General features: G+C 53.5%; 1 protein-coding gene across 2 annotated transcripts in view; it reads left to right on the top strand.

Annotated features, from left to right (window-relative positions):
- The window catches only part of LOC122373962, a 74,195-nt gene that overhangs the window by 33,004 nt on the left and 25,695 nt on the right, over positions 1-15,496 (top strand). Inside the window, exons 3-5 of one of the 2 annotated variants that reach the window (XR_006255131.1) lie at positions 1,758-1,879; positions 2,219-2,425; positions 2,995-3,643. Coding sequence is in view for 1 of the 2 variants with exons in the window: in XM_043352423.1 (XP_043208358.1) it covers positions 3,607-3,643 (37 nt within the window). In the remaining variant the exon portion in view is untranslated. Of the gene's footprint in view, positions 1-1,757; positions 1,880-2,218; positions 2,426-2,994; positions 3,644-15,496 lie in introns of those variants that run through there. The other variant, XM_043352423.1, reaches the window with a different exon arrangement.

Consider the following 15,496-nt stretch of genomic DNA (forward strand, 5'->3'; position numbering starts at 1 on the left):
ATCAAGCTGACGCAGCGGCCCGTCGTTTTTTTGCGCTGACCCCTGACCCTCGATGAAAGTGATGCGTCTTTTTGTGTGGGTGCTGTGTGCCTCAGGATCCATCAATCCTTGGGGCTGGAGATGTGCGCAAGAGAGATTCGTGTTCGATAGGCACTGCTCTCTGCAAACTGCGACCTCATTAGGACTGATGAGAGAGAAGGAAAATAACTACCTCCTTGCAATATTATAACTAGAACGGGAACGAACGTCAATAGTTTGCTGTAATTGGTAATTGGTGAATACCATCGGGTGCTATTATGAACAAGGAAACCCGAGCGACTTCCCCACTCACCAGGCGTTCCACAAAGGTCATAGACCACCAGCATCTCGGACCGTTCTCGATCCAAACGGTCCTACGGTCGCACCGGATGCCTGAACCAAAGGTAGCTGGGGAACGCTTGGCACGCGCCGTGGTCGAAACGGGCCATGGACACATGGGTGGTCCATGACTTTACGGTCACACGCCGTACTAGAGCGATCCGCTATCGATCGAATTCCAAAACGTGGTGACCGACCCGGAAAGGTATTACAAGGCAACCCAATATCCCATAGACATGGTGTATTGAACGATGGATGAGTCATAAGATATGAATCAAAGGGTACCGAACGGATAGACCAGCCAAGTTGGATCTCTTATCTTACCATTCATACAAGTTACAACGAGCAAGAAGATTTGCTCAGCAGGCTTCAGTGAGCTCTGCTCAAAGCATTAATGCACCTTATTTGATACGGGATGCTTGTTTCATAATTTATTAATCTAACATCTGATCACAGAGATTGTATGTATATTCAGTTCAACATGACTTCCAGCCTGCAGCAGTTGTGTCGTTTAACGTGTCGTGTCAGCAAAATACATGGTAATCGACACTTCTCTTCCCGATTTGCCGAGTCTGCCTAGTGCCCACTGGCCAGGTGTGCTTCCTGAGATCGTGTGCCCGTCGAGATTGTGCGCCGATAACATGCCGGGTGTGCCGTGGTACTGGCCGGAGTCTGTCGCGGTACTCTAAAGGTAGCGCTAGAGGTGTCTCCTGTCACTGCGAACAGCGTTGCGCCGGCCCCAGACGCGGGTCTCCCCGTCCTGTCATGTCAGACCCGGTGTCGAGGCTTCTAACTGGCCCAGTGGCCCACCCAAACCAGCTTCAGATCGGCATTACATCGATCGCCCCCATACGATCAGCGTATGCAAGAACCTCGATCGCTGGCCACGGTTTGAAAAGTGACAGCTAGTGTCATCTGTATCTGTCATCGGCCGTCGATGACAGGTGACACATTGGCAGCTGATGCTAAACCGCCCGTCGATGAAACATTTGACGGCGCTTCTCATGACAGGTCTATACACAAAACTATTCATAACTGAGACATGACGACATACTATTGTCATTCAAACGTGATGCTTGGCGGCTGAACATGCGTACCTGACAACAGCAATACGTCATGAACTCCTGTTTGTTCATTGTATCCCGGTTTATTTTTTCAGTTAGTCATGTGTGATAGGCAATAGGGTGTTCCGGATTGAATTAAGGCTGCCTTTTTACGTCACTAGCACTACCTCACGGACTCATGTTTACTCATTCCCTCCCTGTTTATTATTTTTCAGAGAGTCTTGTGTGATAAACAACAGAGCCAACGGAATCGATTTTTGAAATGCGTATTGTATAATCATTAGTTTTGTCACCCACACGGGCTATAACCTGTCATCGTTGCTGTTTATCCCGCAGCAGTCTGCTGCTGATTCTGGGGATCGTGTTCGGCGTCCTCGTCTCCACTGTCCTGGTCGTCACAGCTCTGTTCTTTGGCTGGCGCACGTGGCGCGCGCACAAAAAACGGCCCAGAACCGGAGGTGAGCTGAAATCGACATTGGATGGTGAAACGGATGTGGCTTTGCTTTCGTCATGCATCGAAAATAGCTGAATATCAGGTGATTTAGCAAAATTAATTTTTGTAACGGAAGATAGAGAAATATAAAGCGATGGGTGTAGAATGTTGTAAACTTTATTCAGTAGAAATTGAATAAAAGTAATAAATGTTATCTCAATCGAACATCTTACATCTTACTGCTGTTCTGTGAAGTGACCTGTCCGTTGCAGGTCAGCTATTCTGGAATAAAAGTAATAAATGTTATCTCAATCGAACATCTTACATCTTACTGCTGTTCTATGAAGTGACCTGTCCGTTGCAGGTCAGTTATTCTGCGTGGCCGGCGGAGGCACGCCCAGCCTGTACACGGGCACCTTTAGCCGGGAGACCAGCCGGCTGGGCAGTCCCCAGCTGGGTGATGACGTCCTGCACACAGTGGACGAGGTGGCCGTCAGACAACCCTACCGGTTCGCCAGTCCCGTCAGCCGGCCGGCGACGACCAGCTTCACGGCCAACTTCGGACACAGAGGCGAGTCGGAGCTGTAGAAACTTTTTACAAGAGATTCAATGCGGTAACCGCGGCTATAAGAGCATTGCAGTGAAACATTATATCACCTGTCCTTATTCAACCAGATTAATTTTGGCGAGTCACGCTGAAAAAGAATGCAAATTAAAAACGGCTGGGCTGCTTGCACCAATCCTCGGCTTTTATTATCGACAGGAAGGATGGGTTAGTTCGACACAGTTTTTAACAGCTTTTTTCGACCAGTCTAGTTTTAAATCAGAACACGGAATAAAAATCTAATAATGTGTCTCAGTGTGGGAAATATTGTAAAGTTACAGCAAGGGGTTAGTCACACGATTTATCCGGCACTACAGTGTCCGGAAATATTCCGTCTCCAATAAAAACGCTCGTTATGTTTATGTTTTCTGCCATCCATGACCGTGTCGCAGACACCACGGTAAATCGCGGCTGTTTACCATGCCATTGCCACACCACTTCAATAACTTACAGCATAAACAACTTCAAAGCGTCGCGACTGCAAGAAACGGGCGTCGTATTAGCGTCGCATTAACCACACCACCTCTCTTTCCCAGCGCTGTTGTCTGGTTCTTCCGAGAGCACCACGAGCTCCTCAGCGTCCGACAGCACCATGGAGCAGCTGTACGCTAGCGTCCGTCAGCCTCCTCCAGCCTACTCGTTCAGGAGCGAAACCCCTCGCACACTGTCCCTGTCCCCTCCCGGGAGCGTCTCAAAACCCGAGCTAGACTTCCGAGAGAGCTCCTTCGATACCTCCGCTGAGATGGATGTCCTCCGACACAATCGGTCAAGGTCATCCTCTCTGTTCAAGTCCACGCGCTTCTGAGGCGGGCGCGTGGGCGTCGCGTTGGCCAAAGCGTTGGCCATGCTCCCCAGTGTGTCTGTGGTTCCCTCGGCTGCGATCTACAGCGCCCGCGGCGCCGTGCCGCTGGCGGGTAGCCGGCGCTTGTCAGTGCGCCTGCGCGGGGGGGGGGCGAGGGGCGGGGTTGTTGGTCGCCCGGGTCGAGCCGCGGGTAGGCGGCAGTACGGCACGGAGCGCCGCGAGTGTGTCGCGCGTTGTGTGGCGGGCGGAGCGGCGGCGGCGTGACGGTGGGCGCTGCGGTACCGTACCGAGGAGAGAGAGAGGGAGGGAGAGCTGCAGACACGGCCAGAGGAGAGAGGCCGGAGCCATGTCCAACAGACGGACACTCGGAGAAAACCACGAAGGTGGGTGATTGTCAGTTGTGATAGCGCTCGAGGCAACTTTTATCAGTGCATGAAGTATATTGGGCTGAAGTCGTATGCTTTTAACAGGCAATAAAGTTAACTGAATGGACCCGATGCATTATTTTCTGCTAATGGCGTGTGATATGTTCAGAAGAATTTATTGTTTCCTGTACTGCTTCATGGAAGGAGTTTTTAATGCGCCGCTGCAATAAAGATTGATATATTGTCGTTCTATTCATTCGTATTGAACTTGCCTAATGTTGCTTGAACTGTTTGAAGCTAATTTGGGCTTGGGAAGGCGTGTATTTCAATAAAACGCAGACGATACCCTTCCTAAATTCATACTATTCTCGTGGGGATTTTACATCATGACATAGCAAGACCGATCACTGCAGTGCATTACCCGTACATTTTAGCCCCGCGCCCTACATGTAATTGTTTTGCAAACGTCAAAGACGTTTATAAATGGATGATATAGTTCATGAATGATTGTTAAATTTGAATGAACACTTAGAGTTATGTTTACTGACTTGGTGACATGGAATTAATTCGACGTTGCGTCTGGTTAGGTAACTCAAAGACCGGACAAGGAGAGGAATCGGAGGAAATGGGGAATTATGTCAAAATGACTAATTTGTTAACTAATTTATCTCGCTCTTGCTCGAAATTTCCTAACCTAAGCGACTACTTATCAATGTTTACTTTGCCCCAGCTCGATATATGCCGCTTCGACTGTAAATCAGACTCTCACTCCGCCTTCTGGCTCCATGTTTATCATCTGGGGTCATACGGGCGCGCCAGCCCGGCTTTAGTTCGGATTATTGATCTAATCAGGCTACTACGCTTAATATCAATCACCTGCTCCTCCCGGACAGCTTATAATGACGTCATTGGCTCACCGTCGCTCTATTAGCCGGTCATCAGTCATCGGTTTCGATGGGTTGCCTCTCTGACGCGCTGCATGTTTACTATCCCAAACGAGGTGCGGTTTTTGGTCGTGTGCTAATCTTTGAAGCTTCCGCTGTTCCGCTGGCCATTCAGGCTTATTAGTAACGGGAAAGGGGCGACCACCAGGGCCAAGTTTATCGCCGAGATCTTTTGTGAGTCACAGCGTCGACCCCCGTGTGATTCATCCGGTTCACTTGATTTATGGAGGGGCTGCCTGGAACTGTCCCCCATAGCTCCCCGAAAGCCGCGTGCCCTATCGCCCCCTCCCCCTACCGTTCCCGCGCCGCCGTCACGCAGACCCCCCCCCCCTCCCCTCCCCGCTCACTTGAATCCGGGTCCGCACCACTTGCATATGGATCGGCGGACGTCAGATTGGAGGCGGATCGGCGCGACACGCGACCAGCTATCTGCTCCGAATCACGGCGGTAGGTCGTCCTATAGGGCTGACGACCGGGAGATCGGGATCTTCCCTTCTGACTGCGGAGATCTGGATCTCTTCTCAGACCGTCAATGCTATCATGGTGAGGGCGGTTTGGTGTATCTCGGTGCGGAAACTCCCGAGGGAGGGGAAGGCTGTAAGAGTTCTGAGGGAAGTCTAATTAAAAAATTTGGACCGCGCACAACCTCTGGGTTGGGGTATCTTTGAGTTAAAACCTCCAAATACTTGAGGAGGACACAGCACTAAGGAATTTGTGGGCTGCCGGCAGGATATCTGGGAATTTGAAAGTTATGTTGGTATGTTTTTAACCGTTTGAGAAACTTGCGGAATGAAGTAAGAAGTTTGCAAATTGGCTCTTCGACGACTCGAGAGATTCATTGATGCTAGAATAATTCGAGCATTCGAAGCGAATCTAAACTAATGGTAGAAGGAAACAGATCGTTAGTGGTTTATCGATGATAAGTGCATTTCTCTTTTGATCTCACTTCAGACATTTTTTTTTTTGTCTACCGATTAGACACTGAAATCGCTAGTCATGCGACAGCCCAGCTAGTTCCCCTGCGGCCAATCTTTGCTACAGCCCATTTTGTCGTGTAGTTTGGACGACCCCGGCTGCCGGGATGTTGGCTGGTCGGTTGGCGGACGCCTCCTGCTGATAGCGCCGCCAAGACGTTTGTCCGCCTGTCGGCGACATCGGGCTGCATCGGACCGAGATGGAGAGCCGCCGTGTCGTGGGAAAGGTCCATTTCACGTCGGCCCGCCTTCAAAGGCCAGTCAGCAGCCGCAGCTGACGTGTGCGCCGCGTATGACGGGCGCGTTTGACACGCGCGTCCATGTCACTGCAGCACGAGGTATGAGGTTTTTGACAGGCGCTCAGCACGAGCGGCAGAGGAGGCGGCGGAGCTGTCAAACCGCCTGCCATCATGCAGCTGTCTGGGGCGTCTCAGACACGCACAACTGCCCACCTGGCGCGCGGCGCGTGTTAACAAGGCGGCCGCCGGCTCTGATCGTTTCCGGATCCGGGCCGGGCCGGCGGTGTTCCGAGCAGCTGCCGGTGTCCGTCCCGTGTCCACCTCTCCACCCTGTCGGGGTTCCTCTCCGCTCCGCCCACCAGAGGAGAGGGCGAACTCCCTCGCTCTACCCCAACCCCGACGGCGGGGACCTCACTCGAACGGCGACGCACGCGGCGCTAATGAAGCGAGGTGGAGACGCAGCCTGTTTGCGACGTCCCCACCGCACGCGCCGCGCGGGGAGAGGGCGTCTTCGGGCGTCCCCCGCCGCATGCGTGCCGTCTCGAGCGTCAACGCCGCACGCGCCTGTCCTTCCCCGCGGTGTTTGGTATCTCGGCGGCTGTTTTGTAGCCGGCACTGTAATTGCCGGAACTGGGGGAGATAACGGGGAGGGAGGCGCAGGTGACGGCCACTCACCCCGACCGCGCCGTCCAGAGGTCAGGTTTCACGGGTGATTGATCTGCGGCTAAATCGGGACCGATCGCGGCCAAATCCGGCAGCCAATTTTCTCTCTCTGGGGATCGAGGAGATCCGCCCGTGACGCAGAAGTCCACGGATGGGAGTCGCACTGACCCGTCACAGATCAAAGCGCGATACAAAAACCATGAACAGCGGCCAGATGCCGGGTGAATCTCAATTCGCCGGCCGGTCAGGAGCCAGATGTGTTTCTGGTGCGGCAGATCGCAACCAGATTACAACCGGCCGCGGCCGCGGAGAATACTGAGCGCCGGCACAATGCGGCGCGGCGACGCGCGCTCGATCTTGCGTGCCTTTTTACGGCGCGGGAAAATGTTCGGTGACGCTGACGTATCGGGGCCTGCCGAGATAGCGTCATCGCGCGCGGCACCGGCCGCTCCGCTCACCGCGGCGGCGCCAGGTAGGCTGTGCCGCAGCACACACCGCCCGCCGGTACAGCCTACCGACGCAGGCGCCGAGCGGAGCTCTCACGCATGCCGCGCGGCAGATCACAGGCGGATTCACCGGGACGAAATGAAATCAGGTATGCGTCCCAGATGCGTGAGTGGCATGCTAAAAAGCCCGCGTCGCATCCTTGATGTAGCCTAGTTCTGAGAATCCGGAATACGTTTGGAGCACTCTCAGAGAACCCTCGTAGACGTTTGGCTCATTTTATTCGTGACTTCTGCCGGTCTACGTGCCGGCTGTGAGGTGGTCAGGCGGCAGAGCCACTCCGTTTCATTACATTCGGCCATCGAGATCATCGCCATCAAGATGCCGCGATCCAGACTTGTATACACACGAGGTCTATCTAGCGGCGCGCATTGGGGCCATTCTGGGCTCGTAAAGGCCGCGCCGGCGCTCCTGCCTATTCCTACCAGCGCGTCTGTTTATCCGCGTGTCACAATGAGATCATTAGCCTCACAAAAACTAACAAACAGCCGCGCCCTGTGACGAGGGGGGGGGGGGAGCTGATCGCCCGTAGATCGCCCTGACCACCGTCGGGCACAGCAGGTGGGCTAGTGACGTCACAGGGTAGCAGTACCTCGCAGTGAAATTTGTGGTGAGATGTGAGGCCGATTTCGGCCGCGACAAAGAAGCGATGTGACTTTTGGCGGATGGTTGAATTTGTCGGCCGATGATAACGAGGTCGTGAAGTAGATGTTTGTCTGGCGTGACATACAGCCGGTGTTTGTCAGGAATTCTGACGACATCATGGCGCCGTAATGGCACGTTTGTTATACTTTATCCTCTGACCGACCCGCTTAGACCCCGGTGAGATTTCGTCGCCAGGCTCCTGTCAGACAAGTGAGATAAGTGAAGAGTTGTTAGCGTGTGAATGGTAAGCGAGGATTTTTTGTTTTGTTTTTGTTTTGGCTAGCGTCATGCATAACCCGGGAATAGGTGTGTTGCTTATTCTTCTGCTTAGTGTGATCTAAAGAGCTGACCCATATTTAGATAATACATGGCGTAATTCCGAGGAAATTAACATGTCACTATAGTCAAACGCTGTACCGACAGAACACTGTCAATCTGAAGATAAAACAGCTTGTGCAATGGAGAACATATGTCTTTAAAACACAGAACATTTTTCAGTTTGTCTATTTACTTTTTGGTTGACATACACTTATAAGTGAATGTACCATGACCTACTATCACTCAATTTTCACACCATATTTACCTTAGGCAAACGTTCACTTAAACAAAACTAAAAGCAGATACTCTTGCTGTCTTGCACCATACTCGGAAGAGCTTCACGTGTTTATCCGTTTATGCGATATCACTGATGGTTTTGATATGATGTGATGAGTTCGTAAGCGTTTTTCCTCAGACCTTGCAGACTGCTCTAATAAAGCGTGCACTTTTAACTACATCTGGTTCTGGCGATGCTAACTCTAGTGCACGCTTTTCACATCCCCTTTCTCGGTTAGGATAAACGTGTAACGGTGCATGGACCATTTCACTTTTGCGAAAAGCAGAAAGAGCAGATGCATACGACTCTTTTCAACAGCCATAAGTGTAAGCGAGCTCTAGCCATGCTCCCCCTAATTCGTCCTCTCCATTCGCCAGACCTTGCACTGCACCCCTCCCCTGTTTTGACCCGCGTGTGACCGAAATAATACCGAAGGCGACGGGCTGAAGAGGCAACCATCAGCGGAAGGGGCCCCTGAGTTTGACAGGAAACACGTGACTGAAGACGGGCGCATCTCCACCGGAACCCTCTGCTGCACCATGTGATAAGAGGAGAGGAGCTCAGGGGAAAGGAACACGTCGGTCGCTTCTGTAGCTCGTTCACAGGCTGGAAAAATTTAGTCTTGGGACTTAGTGGTTACTACAATCATCTATGCACATTTATGCATTATGTGTTTTACTGCCATTGCTTGTACCTAACGTTGATATGCAACATTTCCTTTTGCCAAGCTCTCCTTTGGGTGCGCCTTTGCGACACGGCATCGCCCTTCTTTCTGAGAAGCGTCAGTGCAGGACGGCCCGGGACGCCGCGCCGGGAGGAAGCGTCAGGCCCGTCGGCGCGAGGACACCGGGTAGGAAGCGTTAGCCCGTCACCCGTCAGCCCCAGCGGCGGCAGCTCTGTCATCGAGCGCGTTAGTCAGCGTTTGTTGACGGCCTGCCGCGGCCGGCGCCGGTGCTAAAAGCGTGCGGTGTAAACACACCTTCCGCACGGCATTGCACGCCGCTATTCTGGTGACCGGCGGACGCAAACACGGCTCACCCACCGGGCTACTGTTGTGGCGGGTAGGGAGGGGACGGCTGCAGATGCACCGGCCCCGCGCCCCGGGACGGGCGTGTTTGTGGCACAGGGGTGGGGAGCGGGATTAGCCACCGCCCGGAGTGACGGGTGTGTATTTACACGGGATCTGCATCTATTTGGAAATTTTGTTTGCAAACATTTGACCGAAGGTGTGAGACTAATGCCCTTTTCCTTATTATTAAGCGTGGAATTATGATAAAGACGGCAAATTCCATTTTCATTTTTCTGATTTTAAAATTAAGAAAAGGGTTTAAAACGTGAAATGCTCCCATTATGACGTTTTGACGATCCAATCACCCCTTCTCAAACTCTTTGTCCCCCGAAAAGCTATAATAAGTAGCATTGCATTATTTTACCGACCCACCTCCCATGGTAAGGTGGTTCACTGCTCGGGCGGGGTCCCACCGGTGACGCCTGCGGAGTGCGACCCGCTCCGTCTCTCTCCGTCGCGTGTGGCACCCGTTATTGGCTCCCGGGATGGAGCCGTACTCCACGAGGGTCCGCACACCGATATTCATTACTCTCCCTCGCAGAGCAGCCTCTCGTACAGACGATAGGTTTATGGCTTTAGTGATGTATGGCCGCGACTGGTCTGGCCATACCAGCTAATTTTGGATACACAACGGAGTAGTTGAACTGAGCATCTTCACACAGCTTTTCACTAATCGGGCGTATCGTTTACAACTGACAAAAGTGTTTTATGGAGGGTGGTGGGTGGAAGATACTTCTTTTTTTTTTTAGGCAAGGGACAGGGTTAAAACGTCGCGTGTGGGTCGTAAATGATGTATCACCCGCTGTCGAAGCGCCGCAGCATCTGGATATGGGTACCACGGTGATGAAATCAGTCAGTCGAGTAGCGCAATGCTGAAAAATAAAACAGTCCATGAAGTTAGTAATCGACCTTCCGTAGTACAAAGCATTCAAATTAGGTTGAATGCGATGTAAACATCGGTTTCCCCCGTAGGAAGTTGAATCGGATGGCTCCTTATCTGCAGTCGCTTGTTGCGTCTCACCCGGCCACACATGTCCGGTGGCGCATTAACCGCAATGTCGTGCACCTGACCTGATCACACTGCCCTCTGTGGTGAAGACCAAAGTGACTGAACAGCCTTGATCGCTGAGTGGCTGGATCGGAGCCCCGCTGTGAAGGCTGGCAGCGGCGCCGCTGGATTATTTATCCTGCCGACAGTGAGCCGCACTGGCACCGGCACAGGTCTCTGGGCGATGTCCTCCCGCGCTAAACGGCGCCCCTGGGGAGCCGAGTGCGACATGACCCACCTCCCAACCTCGTGATGGCGTGAATTAATAGCTGAAGGCATCGTAGACGGGAGGATCAGACACTCTTCGGAAACGAAATGAGCGATCGAGCCCGAGGCCTTGCAAAGGGGCTGCAGCCGTAGGAAGATCGTGATGGGAAAGGAAAGATGCGGAATGCGGAGTGTTTATGATCGGAATGTTTTCGCAAAATATTCTCACTGGCGCTCATTCACAAAATATTGTAGCCGCCTGGCGGGGGTCACACATCCGCCGAAGTTATTTGGGCACATCACGCGCCATGTTCTATATGTGTTGACGGTCCGTATGGGCGCGATGCCACACTCTGGTCCCCTCATCTGTTGGCCGGACCACCCTCGAAACACAGTTCAACTGGGCAGCAGTGACAACAGTTTCATCACCCGCTGGCAGCCGCCGCTGCCTCCCCTGACCCTGGTGATGTCACACCTGAACCCGTGACCCCGGTCCGCCCGGGGTCACGTGACGTCACACACAGCGATCGGCGACGTCACGGCAGCGCCGGGGGTAATGAGGCGTGGCTCCGAGCGGGCGCGTCCTCAGCCGAGCAGCGCCGCTCCACCGCTGACCTGGCAAACAGATAACGACGGCTGCGGAGGCCGCCTTGCAGCGCCCAGACAAATTCAGCCCGTCTGAGAGAAACTGCCAGCGGCGGCCCTTTATTTGTGGAGAAGTGGGGAGCCGCCAGCCGAGCTCAGCCCCAATGCGGCCGCGTCTTTTGTGAAGCTCTTTTTAATTACTGCATTCTCACGGTTGGCTCGGCTGACGAATTGTGGCGTCATCACTTTCAGTCGCACGCAGTGGCTTGATGTGGATTTTTTCCGCTGTCGGCTGTTCTTAGCGTGCCTACGGAACTTGGTCTGGCTGGGTCGCGGTCGGCGCTTTCTGGCTGGCTCGCTGCAATTTTCCGCGAAGGAGAGTATGCTGAGAATGTGCCATTTCTGGCAAAATTCTGGACTGGGAGCAGAATGTCAAGCTGATGGTAGGACCACTGGCTTCGGACAGCTGTGAAGTCGTTCCATGTTGAACAGGACGGACCCAGGCTTGTTCGCCGTCTCCTTTGATTAGTCAGCAATTAAATTTTTGCATTATTTTAATTAAGTACTAAGTAGTCAAGAAAAATATTGGAAATAAAAAGTGCTTCCCGTCTAAAAAAAAATTATTTGAATTACGAATGCAACAACTTACTGCCCAATGCCCAATTCTTAGATCGTTAAAACCTTAATATGGTGAAAGGTCTAAATTCAAACTTCATCTTTTTTGCGTCACCTATGTTAATCTCTTTTTCTCTCGTAATGAGTCATCAATGGGCAGCGCTGTCACACGCCAGGGGACATCCCCGACCGACGACCGACCGGTGATGGAAATGTCGGCCCATCTGCGACAAATCTGACGCGCCGCCGCGCCACCGGCGACTCGCTGACAATATCGGCGCACCGGCGGCCGCTGACCGCCGCTAAATCATCGTTATCGGCGCGGTCCAGCGGCGCCGGGCGCGGATGGAGTCGCGCCGACAGACCCCCAGCTGGGCGGCGCTTATTGCGCGTGCGGCGGCAGATCGGACAGCGGCCCCAGCTGGGACACTTTCAGCCCGGATCAGAGACGACCCCAACGACCCACCACCGCTGCTATAGCCGTAACGGCAGTGCCGTGGCTGAACCAATTGAGCGCGAGGCGTAGAGACGAGTGCTAACGGTCCTTTGGGCGGACCAAGTGCGAAGTGCAGCGCCCCGGTCGGTCGGTCGGCAGCTTCTGAAATCGTATGCTTTATGCAGGTCGTGTCGATGCCAGTGAGCAGCTGTTGCGGCGAATTACGAGTCCACTTGGGGCGCACCTTGGCGCTCACGGGCAGCGGGGGACGGCTGCAAAAACGCAGTCGGCACTTAGTGCGGCGCTGGTGGGGCTGCGGCCGGTCTTATGCCTGCACTCCTGCTGCGCCGCTACTGCGCTACTGTTCGCCGCCGCCGCGCCAGTGCTCGGCACCGCTGTGTCACTTTTGATGTGTCGCACGCGCGCTGCTTTGTGAGGCGCGCCGAGTGCGATGCAGCTCTGCGAGGGGTCATCGTTCGCACCTTCCCCGCGCACGTTCCAGCCCCGAGTGAAGGCGGCCCTTTATCACTGTTCAGTTGAGGGACTGCCTCGCAGGCTGCCTCGGGGGCTGATGAGTGAGACAGCCAAGCGGTCCTGACGCAAAGAAATGTGTCATATGTTTTCATAACACGTTGGCACGCAGGTGAGTGCTGTTTCGCATTAGCCGGGTCAAATTGAGGCGCTAAAACACAGGTAGGAGGGGGGATCGGTGCTGTGACTGAGGGGAGGCTGCATGTCAGATAAAGTGCAGGGTGGTTAGACGATAGGTTACTGACCCACCGCGCTGCACACGGATAGGACAGGTGGATACACTGGGGGGGGGGGGGGTGAGACGTGCGACGTGCCAGGAATTCGGTCATCGCCCATCGTAACAGTGCAGGTTTGATTAAAAAATATCAAATACAATGCAATTAAAATACATCCAACATGCTTGTCATACAATTGCTCAGTATGAGCCTGCAGTAATTTTTTCCAATGCTCCCGAAGCAGGTTATTGTGCTCGAGTCTCAACATACGAGTACAGCGTGACCTTGCTGATCATTAGCTGACCACTTCTGTCCTACGTCTACAGCTCCCTGCTCTCTGTCCTTGCCGCCCCAGTGCTCTGCCCTCCCCCTCACCAACCACAGTTTATTTTCATTTACCATGCTGCGATGCGTCGGCTATTTTTCCGGTCAAAGGTGGCTAATTGATCACGGGTATGGAAAATTATCTGGGTGATAGCAGGTCCGGCCTCATCTATTGCATGTCCATTCTTTTGTCGAGAGACTGAACTGAACGTGTGGTTACGCAAAAATGTGTCGATGAATTTTAGCACATTGTGGGTCGTAATGATTATCGTCCCCCAATTCTTTGTGAACCACCACGTGCTGCTTTTAATGGGCCGGCTGATAATTGTGACACCAAATGGGTGGTCGTCCCTCATCAGTTTTATACCATGCATGATAAATGAAAGGTCTACACGAAAACATCCATATTCGCGAGTTTTTAAACGTTCAATATTCCTCTTCTGGGATTGAAGGTCTCCTGCGATTCACTATAATTATGCCCGTGAACAGCAACTGTATGGTCCCCATGGACTCTGTGATCCCTTTGAATTGCCCTGCAGCATTGGGATTTAAGCGTAATTGCCTCAGCGTGGCTATAGTCCCGGCCGCAGCGTAATTAAATGGAAAGTGATACTACCACCAAATCCTGTAATGCTATTTCAGTGTAGTTTACTACAGCTGTCATGCAGATAGCATGCATAATGGGCGCTGGAACATGGATAGAGCACTATACAGAAATGTCGGTACCGACAGCAAATATAGGCAATAAAACGCATGTAGCGTGTGCATATTGCTGCGATCGATGAAGACTCCCTCCAATGAACTCCGTCCTTCATGACCCGCCGCACTTATTTCCACTCTGCCAACGGGAGTTATTGGTATGCCCGCATATCCTCCCCGACCGGAGAGTAGAGACCCGCTCTCCACCCGTGCCGGCGAGAAGGGAGCGCGTCTCCGTCTGCCGCGTACTTCACGGCGAGCCGAACAATGCGCCCTCGTCTGTCTTCCCCGATAATGGCGTCGCTCTTCAGTGGGCAACAGACTTCAGAGGTGATGGCGCCTCCTCACGCAACGCAACAATGCCGGCGCGCTCAGCATCGGCCGAGCCACGCCAGTCGCCAGACAGCGCCTCTCAAATAATTCTCACGAGCCTCGGCAACTGACAGAGTCTGCCTGGTTGCAAGCCAACTTATGTTCTGAGTTTTTCGTATGATAAAGTAATTGGCTATTGTCCAATGCCCATTCCTCTGGTGCGCATAGGTCTGCGGACCAAATGTGTCGCCTAAATCTGCATATTCCTTATGTCTGCCAGATTCTACTCAACATGACTCGGACAATCTATGTATTGTATGCGTCTCCCAAATTTTTCCCAAAATATATCGATGTCTCTAAAGATGTCCGCAGCGAATCAGTCTGCTCCAATGTCTTCCAAACCTCCCCAGAGAGCCGGTCTGCCCTCAGAATTTACCCAGTGAGCCGGGGCCGCCCTCAGAATTTACCCAGTGAGCCCATCGGTCCCGACGCGCCAGCCCATCGGTGCCGACGCGCCAGCCGTTAGTCATAAATCGCCTGAGGCGGTCGCGATACAATCTCCGGAATCGGAGGCGCCTCGCGCGCCAGCTGCCCGACCGTGCCGTGTGTGGGACACGGAGCAGTCACGGGAGAGTTGGCTCGCGAGGGGGGCTAAGGACTGTCTCCGGTCTCAGCAGACAGCAACTAACCGCCGGAGGCGATGATTAACCCAGCGACAGCTGCTGCAGCGCCGCGGCGGAGAGTTTAGCGATGTGGCGGCATCGGCCGTCGTGTCGGTGGTCATGTGAGCAGGAATGAAGGAGCCAGGAGTTGGGAGAAGGGAGGGACTCCGAGCGCTCCCGGTATTCGGAGTTTTTGAATTACGATTCTGAGTTACGAGCGCTACGAAGGTGCCTCGGAGTCAGCCTGTGATTTAATTCGTGCCTGAGATGGCCGTCCCATGCCGGTGGCGGGACGCTGGAGGGACGTTTCACATGTTGCACATGTGGCTCGACGGAAAACGACGGCCCTTCTGAGTGACAAAGTGGCGCTAAAGCGGCGACGACGGCGGCGGGGCGTCAGAAACGGCCGGGCCGCAGCAGACCGTGACGAGTCGGGCGGTAATGTCACATTGTCGCGGCAGCCGGGAGGGAGGGCTGCACGGGCGCCGCGGCGGCTGCCGTCAGGTATGCACAGCTGTGGCCCGCTAATGGCGTCCCGCTGCAGATTAGTCATCATGAATGACGATCGGAGTGCCTCGAACGGTGCCGTTTGTGGCCGGGAAAT

This window comes from Amphibalanus amphitrite, unplaced genomic scaffold (assembly GCF_019059575.1).
Source record: "Amphibalanus amphitrite isolate SeventyFive unplaced genomic scaffold, NRLGWU_Aamphi_draft 001579F_arrow, whole genome shotgun sequence".
In the NCBI taxonomy this organism is placed as follows: Eukaryota; Metazoa; Arthropoda; class Thecostraca; order Balanomorpha; family Balanidae; genus Amphibalanus; species Amphibalanus amphitrite.